This window comes from Platichthys flesus, chromosome 7, assembly GCF_949316205.1.
Source record: "Platichthys flesus chromosome 7, fPlaFle2.1, whole genome shotgun sequence".
Taxonomy (NCBI): Eukaryota; Metazoa; Chordata; class Actinopteri; order Pleuronectiformes; family Pleuronectidae; genus Platichthys; species Platichthys flesus.
The window spans coordinates 5,010,113-5,023,098 of record NC_084951.1 but is presented as its reverse complement, the minus strand read 5'-3'; the positions used below and the strand labels follow the sequence as shown (position 1 = coordinate 5,023,098).

Here is a 12,986-nt window from a genome sequence, read left to right as displayed (position 1 = left end):
TACATATCTCAGCTCTCCAGAGGCAGGCATGTTTGTTGAAAACGAATTCAACCCAAGCGCAATTTGATGACGTGGTTGATTACGTTACCGTTGATCATCTGTCCATCATCGTATAAAGCCCGCCATGACAATCTGATTGGCCCGGTCGGGCATACTTTCTCCCCATCGGAGCGACTCCAGACCGAACTACCCGACCTCAAATGTTGTGGGCGGGGCTAAGTTCGTCTTGCATCCAGGCTAGGATGGACTCTCTCTCAGACTCTTTTCCTCACTTACTCTATAGCTCTCTCGCTCTATCTCTCTCTCTCTCTCTCTTACTCTCTCTCACACTCACACTCACATTCACACTCACACTCACATTCTCTCACACACACACACACACACACACACACACACACACACACACAAACACACCCACACACACACACATACATGCCCTTGCCATGTATTTCAATCTAGGTGAAATATATTCTTGGACTGATGGTGTATTGGTTGTAATGTGATGTCACAGTCATCATCTCACTGTGACAGGGCACACAGGTTTAAGCACAGTTTAGTGAAGTCTGACTGAAAATTCCTAATTTGTTCATCCTTAAAAATGTGCAACTTAGCACAAACAATCTCTCATTGAACATGTAAAGATAATAACTTGAAAATAACTTGCCCTGTGTGATAGAAAGATCCTTATCCACATGAATCTGATTACTTTTAAGATATAGACTGTCTTCACTAAAGACAAAGGACTAATGATTGCTACATCTGCCAAGGGCCAAAAAAGTCCCTAAATTCAATTAAGTAGCAATAGCTTAGAGTGCCACAGAGCTCAATTATTTTCCAAACACTACAAATCATTGAGCAACACTGTTACAGACATTATTCATTATACTTACCAGTGCATCAAATATATCATTGAAACAAGCACAAACTAATCCATCGCCCGTTATTGAACAAAATATTGCAAAGCTCCTGCAGCAGAGAATTTCCTTAACTTTGCACTTACACTACATTTGAAAGCCATTAATGTTGCATACGTTTCAGGTCCACAGTCATTAAATGAGCCATGAAGTCTTATCTGGGAGAGCGTGGCCTAGGGGATAGAGCGGGTGCTCTGCAACAAGAAGGTCGATGGTTCAAATCCCACTCTATCCCATCTGCATGCCTAAGTGTCCTTGGCAAGATACTGAACCCCTAGATGGCCCCTCATAAAATGATGAGTGTTCTAAAAATGTAAGTCGCTTTGGATAAAAGCGTCAGCTAAATGACATGTAATGTTGGCCAATCAATTATGACATAACTATTATTATCATCATTCAGGGACCAGCCACCCTGTTATTTTGACGGGTTAGGGTTTGTGTTGGAAGCATCAGCTCAATAGAGGAGAGTTAAAATATCACTTAAGACATTCATTTCCTGTTCCGTGCAGGAAACACAATCCAGTGCAAACACTTGTGGTTCCAGCTCAATCCTGTGATAAGCATACATGAAACAATAATGGATTACACCTAATGATAATACACGGTGGAGAGTAGAGTCACTGTGGATATCCTTTAGATGGGAGTCTGCTAAAGCAAAAACCTGCAACAACCCCAACGACAGGGCAGGAGGCTCAGAACCAGACAATACTGTGATCACACAAACAAGTTCAAAACCAGATTCAGTAAGAAATAACACACTTTACATACTGCTGCTGCTGCACCACTGAGGGAGTGTCCTTGACGTGTGGTAACAGTTTGCTTGTCTTTTGGTTTCATCCTTTTTTTTAACAGGATGAAACCGCAGCAGCGGAGAAGCCGAAACAACCCACACGTATCTTTTGAATTCTTCATTTTGTCCCAAAAGAACATTTGACCACTGTCAATATTGATGCACTGCGGCTCCGATGACCTGTTTCTTAGAACTAATGATCTCTGGTGAAATGTAGCCATGGTTTTTTCTTTAGTTTTTCTATGGATCACTGTTATCCCTGCAGTTCACTTCAGTTTGCTGCACCATAGACTGTAAATGAAGATAGAACACTATCCAGAAATGAAGCTATCTATCACCGAAAAAAACCTTTCTGCACACTAGCAAGATCCCGTCGTGTTACGTGCTTGACAAATCATGCATCAGTCACAGCTTTCTACCAGGACTTTTCATCCTATTTTTATAGCATTAAATGACTAACCCCCCCCCCCAAAAAAAATGTATATTTGATATGTATTTTAACATTTTAGTCCTTTGAAATGCCATGTCATGTCCCATCATCTAACATGGAGGAGACAGGGTTTATGACCTATACTACAGTTTGGCTTCACATTTGTGGAACGGTCGTGTCTATCCTTAGCCAGGAAGCACTGAGGTCAAAATGTTGTGAGTTGTGTTACAAAACTACATTGTTGTCTTTCAGTTCTGGTGAGTTGCATGCTCACAAACCCTTTCACAAAACACACCAAGCACTGCTGACATAAGTTACACAGATTGACAAGGAATGCATTGATTGTATTGGTTTGTAAACTCACCCAGCATTAGGAGACTCAGCTGCACAGTCATGATGGGCATCAGGATGTCTGGAATCATGGACAACAAGCTGTCTCTGGCTGTAACAAGCACACAATAGCAATTTTAGAGTGAGACAAGGAGGTCAATCGTCATTTAGTAAAACAGTTACAGTGTTAAGTAACACTGTCATCATAGCGGGCAGTCCATCTTTCACACATGAGGTAGTGTTTTTGTAGCCTTTACTCAAACTGTGTTCATAATACCCTCTATCATCACTATTCAAACAGCTAGTTGTACTTGTTTTTTCTTGCGTAAATTACATGGTACTGTGCATGAGCAGGACATTAAAATATTTTATCTGAATATATATACCGTATATTTCTGCTCTCTATATTATCCACAGGTGCCCCTTCTTTTTCGAACTATGTCTCATTGTCTGCCCTCTTCTTTAAGTATTTAGCCTCAGTGGCTGTGCCTGAATTCAAGAAATCTAGCGACAGAAATTCAATATAAAGTAATCCTGGTGATGTTCTCACTAGTTTGTTTCCTCTAAACTATACCGATTGTTATTTTGTTTAACCTAGAAGGAACCCTTCATATTTACATTGGGAGCGGGTCTTCTCCACGGAGGCCGCCATGTTTTTTACAGCCGTCCAAGCTGGACAAACTAAACACCTTTTGAGTTTGTATGACCAGTGAAGGCTACCACATACTCCTTCACGTTTGGAAGGGGAGGGTGAGATGAGGGGTATTCAGCTGCAACTTGCAAATTCACCACTAGATGTCACTATATTCTACACACTAAACCTTTAACATTCAAGGCTGAATTATAGTCCTGCGACTGCAACCGCGGAAGGCCACGCAGTTACATCGACTGACTCGTTTTGGTTTATACTTCTCTAACGTGCTGTGCGTGTTGCAACGCAAATCACCGCTAGAACACTAGGCGGAATAACGTTTTAATTCGAAGACAAATCATACAAAGAAGAGACGTCTTCTTCTTCGTCGACTGTTTATTTACATCGCCTCTCCGGCTCCTCATAGCCTATTTCTGGCGGACAAATCGGCCATTCAGTGAAGGGTTATACAAGTGGTCATACTTTCGGATCTCTTCTGCCAAGTGCTCATCTATTTGGTCCATATTCATTCTTCTAAATCTTCCGTGATTTCAGCGTATTGTGGGGCATGAAATCGGAAACTAGACTCAGAACGGGATGTAGTAAGCAGACCAATCACAAGCCTTGCGGGCTGCATGAGGCTCGCGTCGCTTTGTCGTGTAGTTAGAAAAATTGGCTGACGCATGCAAGCTGCCAGAGGGCACGAAAAGGGCTTGTTGCGTGTCTTGCGTGCATGCGTGCGTGCGTGCAACCCGACTATAATTCGGCCTTCAGACGTAACTACAAAATGGTAAATTCACTAAATAGTGGAGTGATTTTTGAGTGATTTTCTGACAAAGCCTCTGAGTTCTTTTGTCTCATCGTCTTGACACCTTTGAGTTCAGTTCCTACTTGTTTGACCTTTAATCCTTCTCTGGAATTTTGACTTTTGCCCAATTATTCTGATACCTTTGCCACGTCTTGGCCTGATTTTTCTGTACTGAACCTTCGTATAAAAGATCTTGATTTTGAGCCTGATCCTGTCTCTGACTCTGCATTCAGAGTTTTATGCCTCTGACCAGAGTGATACTGCCATAAACCTCAACCTTGGGGTTGGACCTCCCCCACCCCTTTGGAGGGTCACAAAAGAATCACAAGCAGGTCATGGGAATGGACTTAACATAAGTTAATATGAAATTAAAGCCCTAAAATATATTGCTTCCTATTTAAAAAAAATCCGGAGTCCGGAAACTCTCGATAATATGTTAATTTATTTGTCTAGTTGGACACAACAACATTTAAACAGCCTCACTCAGACATGGGACCTTGACCTGGATGGAACTCAGGGGTTGTACAGGAAACGTTCTTAATTCTTTATCTGCAAAACGAGATATGGCTCTTGCTTTTTTGACGGTAGCCAAGAGAAATTTGTTTAAAAATTACTTCCAAACTTACCTCGCTGATATTTTCAGCTGACTTAATGATCTGAATGCAGGACAGGAAAAAATAGAGAAATAATAATTACTTAAATTCATCACTCTTGAGGCTCTCTGACAAAATGAAGCATGGTTCACAGAAATGTCGTTGTGGTTCACCCATCTCGTCAATGATAATTTCAGATGTAAGTAAAGGCTCATCTCAGTGGAACGCACCTGAACGTAGAGTGGATTCAAAATAAATTTGCTGTGGCAAAGTTAACGAGAGCAAAATAGTTTCATCCTCGAAGGGGAATCTCACTGGTGAAAAGTTTAAGCACCACCCATTTTCCTTGAACATTTGGATTTTAAGTTACATGGTTTCCACAAAGAATATAAGATATCATTTCTGTATTGAGTTGTCCATTTCAATAAATCCCTGCTTCACTAACCAAGTTTTATAAATAAAGCCTTTTGATATACATAGAGAGGGACAAATGCAGGATGTAAAAGTGCAACAAAGCATGATCAAAGAAAAGAGGGTGAGATTGATTCAAGTTAGAAGCGATAAAGGAGGAAGACCATCGGAGAGTGATTAGAAGATTTCCCTGGATTCGGCTGATGAAAATACCATTCATGTTCAAGTTACGAGAAAGATTTTCAATCCAAAACTACACAATGATTTTATTTTTAAGTTAAAATGTTCACCTGTTCAGACTAAACATTGTACTCTGTCTAAAATACAAATATTGTTTGGGTCAAGACTGTAGGTCTATCTCCTCATCTGAAAAAGAGGGATCGCGAGAGAATGATACATTATACTTTTTACCACAACAACCCTCGTGCAAAAGGAGCCCTCAAAGTACATAGCCCATCTAAGTGCAGAAATCTGCTAAGAGCTCAGAAGCCTCATTGCCAGTGAAGAGCTCTAGAGATGAAGTGACTGGCATATGATTTAAAACAAGAATATAACAACACTATTACCTTCCTGTGCCACACTTATTTGAAGTCTAAAAACTCAGAAACATGATGATAATAATCATTCTTAATTAAGATTTATAGTTTGAAAAATTCCATTGCTAAGGAAGTGAGAAAAACACTTGCTGCACTGTTTAACAGATGCCCCGATGTTACATTTGAACAGCTACATAGTTAAAAGTTTACAGTTTAGCCAGAGGCAACCTACAGCAGCCGTGACAGCACAAGGTCGCATTATGATCAAGAATTTGACGCTATAGTGGATAAGTCCGGAAAACACAAGAGACTTCACCTGCTGATACAGAAATAAGTAACACACAGATGAAAATGTAACAGTCTGTGTATAATGTTAATTATAAAACCATTCTTGGCAATAGGTTATTCCAGCTTCATACTCACACAGCCACAGGACGCCTCACTCTCCTCTGCAGTGCGTGGTCAGATTTGCTCACTCTCTGTGTCTCTGCCGGCCAATGCTGCTTGACAGCGTGTAGTGTGTGTGTATGTAGATTTCCGTATTCCAGTGTGCACGTGTGCAAACCAGGGACCCCAATCTGTATATTTACGCATGCATGCACATGTGCAGTGTGTATGTGCGCCAGAATGCGTAAAACAAACTTGAAAGGACAACTGATGGCAGCGATGTAAAAACAGAGGGAACCCTACCGGCCAATGAGAACACGGTATGTTGTGGGACCCCCACCCCTTCATTCCTCTCCTCCCTCCGGCTCCCTCTGTTTCTCCCTCCAGCGCTTCACTGGGGCACTGGGGTAAATGGGCAGCTATTCTTATTCTAATTCCTCTGTCACTCTGTGGGCCACTGGCTGAAAGAGGGGAATGGTCTCCAGGCCTTTGGAATGCACCACCCCTTTCTTCTGGACACGAAGGGAGAGTGAAGGGCAAGAGAGGCAGAGGAAGCCAGAGAGAGCAAGTAGAAAGAGACATGGTGAAAAGAGGAAGAGACAGAAGATGAGTATGGAAAAGGAAAGGAGGAAAGGAGCGAGGAGGGACAGCGACAGTTAGAGATTGTTTGAGGTAAACTAGGCCAAAGAGCTTCACCAAAAAGACCCAATCAACAAGAGTCATCGTTTCAAAACATCTCAGCTTCCGCCGTCCAGAGTAAAACTAAGCCAAAACAGAGTTTACAGACAAAAACGAGGATAGCAGCATTTCTAAACGTCTCTGTTTTAGTTGCTCTAAAAGTTGTAGGAATAGTGTGGACACCAGGTTTATCCAGAGAAGAGTTGATGCATTTTTAAACAAAAACGTAGTAGTATGGATATAATCAAAACCATAAAACGTACGCCTCCAAAAACTAGTCAAGATCTAGAAGTAGAAGAAACTCTCTGGAGGCCGTAGTAGACTTGTAAGATATCTTTTCGGCAGATTGATGGTGGACAGTTAGATGACAAGATTGATGCAACACTTAAGTGGATACAAGTTGCAACAAGTGTTAAAGGGGACATATAATGAAAATCCCACTTTTGTAGTGCTTCTACTCGTTAATTTGGGTATCTGGCAAGTCTACCATCCCAAAAACTCGGGAAAAAAACAACTCCCGCGATTTGTTATGGTTTCTCTATATCAGAAACGTCATGCTTGAGTGACTGCTAATGAGCTTCCGTATGCTTCCCTCTTCAGAGGCCAAATGTCTCCCCCGTGTCAGGTGGCGGAGAGTCAGGCTGCGACAGCCCCAGCCTCGCAGGCAGGCTTCGACCCGCCTGACTCTGGTTCAAATCGATATGGTTGCAAGATTCTATCTTCATCTCCATATTTCTACAAAGGTAATGGATGGCCAAGATCTGCACGCTCGTATCTCGTGGAGGAGGGGGTGACCCTCAAAACAGGTCAATCTGAGGAAGGCTGTTTTAGACAGGGTAAAAAGGGTACTGTTTAAATGATCCTTGTGGTATTTTGACCAAAATATTTCATTAAGGCCCCAAGGAACCATATCAACTGTGGTAAAATAGGCATAATATGTCTCCTTAGAGTGAGGGCAGCTTTTAGAACAGCAGAGATAAGGAAGAAGTGAAGCCATTATTTAACACTTTTTTTTAAATTTCTATAGATTTATAAAACAAGATGCACTATATACTAATTTTTTGTTGTGCTGGTAGCAATCATAAGTTTGTTACTGTTCGAAAAAGCAAACTAATTTAATACCATTGTTTCAAGTCACAGTCACGACCGTACATGTCTGAGGCAGCTCTGGTGCCATGACTGGGTGGGAAAAAAGAAAGAGAGAAGAGTGGGAAGGTGCGAAGGTGCATATGTACCTGAAAAAAATCACCTAACAGGATATTTTTATCGACATGTGAGATTTAGGTGAGATAATTAAGGAACTGCAGAAGAGAACCCAGCAGCTTTCACATCCATACTGCCCTTCTGACTTGACCTTTGACCTCTTCTGTAGAGTGAGAAGGACCGACCAAATTAACCTGTCACACTTGAGGCACAGATTAGAGAAGTGGAGTTTCTGGTGCAATCTGTCGGCTAAAGGCTGAGTTATGATTATGGTTTTCTCAAATGGTCATCTGCTTTGATAATTTAGAAGTCATATCAATCACTGCATACTTACACACACATGTTGTGTGCTTTGTTATTTCATTTTACTCCAAAGATATCTATTTGATTGCTTTCTTTGTGTATCAATGCAACTCTTAAGCCAAAAGGATTGCTGTCAGAAACCTAAAGCCTGAGCAATTTATAATTTCAAATACAGGTGAACGTGGCAATTAACAGGTTCTAACACATTTGTGCTCAAGAGAAGCAGCTCAATCCACCGAAATTAAAGATGTGGGCATCGACAATTGAATTTGAGACTTGACAAAGCCAAGCAAAGTGAAATTATTTTTGAAGGAATGAGACCGATCACACTGATCATCATAACAAACTCTGCAGCGAAACAATTATTGCACACTCAAAGCTAATCTTTTTGTCCCCTTTTCATAACCCTAACCCAGGGGGTGTATTTTCAGGAGATATCTCAGGATTTCTGCAGAGAGTTTAATCGGGATTGGTTGAATAAGACAAGTTCTTTATAGGAGTGGGGGAAAAATGTATTCTGTTAGGTATCGCGATATTTTGCGCACGCAATTATATTGATACAGTAGCACAAAGTATTTTGTTTTAATACTTTATTTACAATTTTTGCAATATTTAATTATATATGTAACAGCCCCTGGCTGGCAAAGCTTGACGAGGAGAGTTTCAGAGTTTAAAAGATACCTGAGCATTCCAGGCACTAGTGTGTCTGCTGAAAGGATGTTCTCCACTGCAGGAGATATAGTAACGGCCCAGAGGAGCACTTTAACATCTGAGCATGTTGACCAACTCCTTTTTCTGAACAAAAATGCCAATATTCCGGAATGAATTTAATATTTTGGTTCATGACCTTGCAGCCAACTGGACTGGACTCTAGCCGTACCAATTTTGTTTATTTTTCTCAATTTGATTAAAGCTCTAAGTTACTCTTATTTATATGATTATTCTCAGGTTTATGTTACTCTATTATGTCTGCTTTATGTTACTGTATTGTATTTAAATATTTTAATTTATGTGCTGGGAGCTCATCATGTTGAGCAGTCTTATTTTCCTCATTTTTTGTAATGCCATTGAATAATATGGGGGACATGAATCGCAATATATCACAGAATCGAATTGCAATACTTGCTGTATCACAATATGTTAACAATCGCAATAATATTGAATCTTGGCCCAAATATCTCAATCCTATCGAATTGTCACATTTTTGCAAATTCCCACCCCTAGTTCTTTATTACCTTTTGCAAAGTTGATGGATCCATATATATTTGCACTGTTTGGTGTAGATACAGTCAAAATTTGAAATGTTCTCTTCATCACAATTTGAACATGTGTGCAAAAGGAGCAAAAAAAACATTATGGAGGACCTATATAGTCTAATGAGTTCGATTTAAACTCAATCAGAGTCACGATGAGGGGGCCGTGGTCCCCTTCAGATTTAGAATCTTAATTTTACCTTGATTCACTTCACTTTCAAACATAAACTGCTAGATATTTGTACACGTTTTTCGACTTTTACGTTTATTTCTCAGACAGTGATTCATGGAATTTGGCATATTTAGTGGACTGATATTATAGGGTATTCAATTTGGTGCAGACCCACATAAAAAGAGCGTTCTTTTAGTATTGACTGTATGATTTGTTACTGTATTGATAATAACGTTTTACATGTGACTGAGCTGTTCTGTCTTCTTAGACTTTTGAAATATCACAGACTTGATGATTGCAAGAGGCCTGTGTGGTTTTGGATGCCTTATATATGTCTGCTTGTTAAAATGGATACACTGTATACATGCATACATTAATATGTCTTTAAATCTATAGATAAAGTAAATATATAGGTAAAGGCAATACGACATATGAAACAATGATTGTCATAGTGAGAAGGCAAGTTTAATGCAGCAAATCAATGTCCTTGAACAAAGACTTTGTCACAAACTCTCACAATCACTACAAAAAGATAAGAGGAACCTCGTATAACTTCTGTGCGGCAGTCAGACAAAGACAAGAAATCTTGAGCCACTAGTCCAAACAATCCGAGACTCCCAGATCCTTGCACACCATAACATGATAAGCTTGACTCTCCGTGTGTGTGTCTACGTGAGTTTGTGTACACATCAAATGAAGGGCTTCAGACTGAGCCAGTGAAAACCCTGCCGACGCGCTGCAGGCTGAGACACTGATGTTAAGGTATTGTAAAACAAGGCTGGGCTGGAAATGGGATCAGATCATACGGATGAGTTCATGCAGGAAGTGTGTTTTCCATTCAGGCAGGTGACTCAATATTGAAACCAGCACCACTTTCAACTACACCAGAGGTTTCAGTCCAGCCAGATTAATTTAAATGCACATACATCTTGGTGCACAAATGTTAAGCTCAGTTTAATAAGTGTTCAAGGAGCTAAAATTGAGCGTTTTCACATTATTCAGAACTTTTAAATCTATTACTCCATTACTTTTAGATATATCTTTAACTGCCAATGACTTTGAACTGTTTTGAGTATTTTACACTATACCTTATCTTATAAAATTTTAAGAAAAGGTCCTCCAAGTCAATTTAAGTAAATGCACTTAAGCATTACCAGCAAAAGTAAACGTAATACTAGTTTGGTCTCACTGACTTATGTATCATTAGATGATTAATACTGAGGCATCAGGATGTGAGCTACTTATGTATCTGCTGGAGAAGCAGCTAGTTTGTGCTACACCTTTATATGCAGTTTAATAATTCAGATGGTTGGTGAGATAATTAATGGGACAGGAAAGGAATTCTAATTTCTTTTTAGATAATGAACATTAATTTAAGCAAAATCATGTGAGATAGAGCGAGAGAAACATAATTATTTTGTGGAGATCTTAACAAGTAATGAATATCTGTAATGTGACCCTGACCACTCACTGCTCTTTTAAGGGCGTTAGAAGATTGGACACACTCGTTTAATCTTTCACAATGAAATGTATTCTAAAATATGCATCTGCCACAAATAAATCTGCAGTGTGCAGCGAGCAGCAGATAACCTGTGCTCAAGATTAGGATATATTAAAAGGTAAGCTTTGATCAAAGCTTTGAGGAACACAAAATAATTGACTGCTGTTTCCTGAGTTTGACATCAGTCCAATATTGTGAAAAATACTTTCAGCTTTCCTGGGGGACGACATGAGAACAACGCTCAACTTTTCAATTTAGATTTATAGCATGCATCACATTTATAGCAGTGGTTTCCAATTACATAGAAAAAAAACTGAAAACTTGGTTGGGGGTGGCCCAGTTTCTGCAGCATTAGATTTAAAGCTGTGGTTGGTCAGCATATAAAAGCTACAAAGAGCAGGCTACAATTTGCAACTGATACACCGCCCTCCCACCGACCCTCTTGTCAAAGCTACGCCCCCAAAACACATGAACTTGCAGTGTCTGACAACTATAAGCTGACTTTTCCATGACTGTCTCACTAACTTCAGATTATCGTCTCTGCCTCAGCGGTGCGATGCTAAAGTTATGTGCAGTGAGAGCAGGGTGCGTCTGTAAGTGACAGACTGGTATACCAGCAATACTCAAACAACCTTTTTTATTGGTTGCTATTGGGCCGTGGAGATAAATATGATAAAACATATTTCAGAAACTTACCAATCCTAACTTTAGCAACACTAAGGAAACAATGAGAACTATCAGTGAAAAAAACAAAGAGCCTATAATCATAAGAGCTTACATTAAGTCAATGACTACAAGTCAACAGACCACCCAAACACAACCTCTTCAACTGAAAGGATTTAGCTAAACCATGGCAACAAAAAAGGAAATGTCTTCCCATCAAACAACTTCTCAAACCACCACATACATGTCAGATCTCACTTGTGGAGCCATAGGACATCTTATAATACTATCTGGCTACGTGATTTATCTCTGCTGGCCTCTCACAGCTAAAGAGAGATTACCGTCAATGTTTATTCTGCATTTCGGGATAACAAAAGGGAGTTCAATCTTCCATTCGTTGCAGATTTTCACTGCCACTGACACCCCAAATACCTCATGAAGCACACCTCATACCTAATACCATAAATACTGTTGATCTTACTTGGCTTTTGTGCATACAACCTTTGTACTTTCACAGAAATAGACACATACACAATGAACAGTGTGTATGTGTGGGCTCCTTTACATGTACAACCAGTGCATTTTGTTTTTTGCCTTTGTTATTTCTAAACAATTCCCTGATCAATTCTGAAATCACCCTTCAGGGTATTTTGTTTTAATCATAAAAATTAATCTTTAACTTAGGGAGACACACCTGCAAGGCCCACAACAGTGCATGCACGGGCATGACTGGGCAGTGGCAAATAAGGACGTTTAAAGGTGATTAAATTCAGTGCAGATACACACCAATCAACACAATCAGCACTTTTCATGTTTGGACTAGAAAGCCAAATAATCCTTAGGTGAATGGTGGAGGTGAATGGGGCGACTCAGAGTTTGGCTCAGGACAAATGCCTGTGGAGACGGTCAGTAATATGGAGATAAGCCCGCCAGGAGTACAATGATAAAGAACATCAAAGCTTGTATATGGGCATGATAGGATTTAGATAGGAAGGAACTTGTTGGAGGTTCGGTAGTGTTTATTCTCACCACATGATGACAGCAATCTGTCAGCAAACATTATGTGTGGATTACCATTGGGGAACGGTAGTTAGATACCATATCACTAGGATGCTAATATCAAATGTTTTACTCTGAGCTAAACAAGGAGTTTTTCCTTCTTGGGTCATTGAAACTTTTTCTGCCATTCATTCCTTCAATTCCTGCTATTTCAGGCACAAAAACAACTCCCCTGTTAATATCCACCTGCATGCACATTTCACGGTTATATAACGACACTGCACGTCTAAACTGACATTTCTTCTCACTACATTCATCACCTCCAGTAAACTCAGCGGGCGTGTATTTTATTACAGTGGGCTGAATCTGAAGTCTCATGCTCTA

The 12,986-nt window shown here is 40.0% G+C and overlaps 1 protein-coding gene across 2 annotated transcripts in view; it reads right to left on the bottom strand.

Annotated features, from left to right (window-relative positions):
• Positions 1–12,986, bottom strand: part of lamb2l (laminin, beta 2-like) — a 58,056-nt gene that overhangs the window by 42,107 nt on the left and 2,963 nt on the right. The window contains exons 1-2 of one of the 2 annotated variants that reach the window (XM_062392524.1): positions 4,530–4,557; positions 2,499–2,576 (exon numbers count right to left, since the gene is read on the bottom strand). In XM_062392524.1, coding sequence (XP_062248508.1) covers positions 2,499–2,556 — 58 coding nt within the window. In that variant the 5' untranslated portion in view covers positions 2,557–2,576; positions 4,530–4,557. Of the gene's footprint in view, positions 1–2,498; positions 2,577–4,529; positions 4,558–12,986 lie in introns of those variants that run through there. The other variant, XM_062392523.1, reaches the window with a different exon arrangement.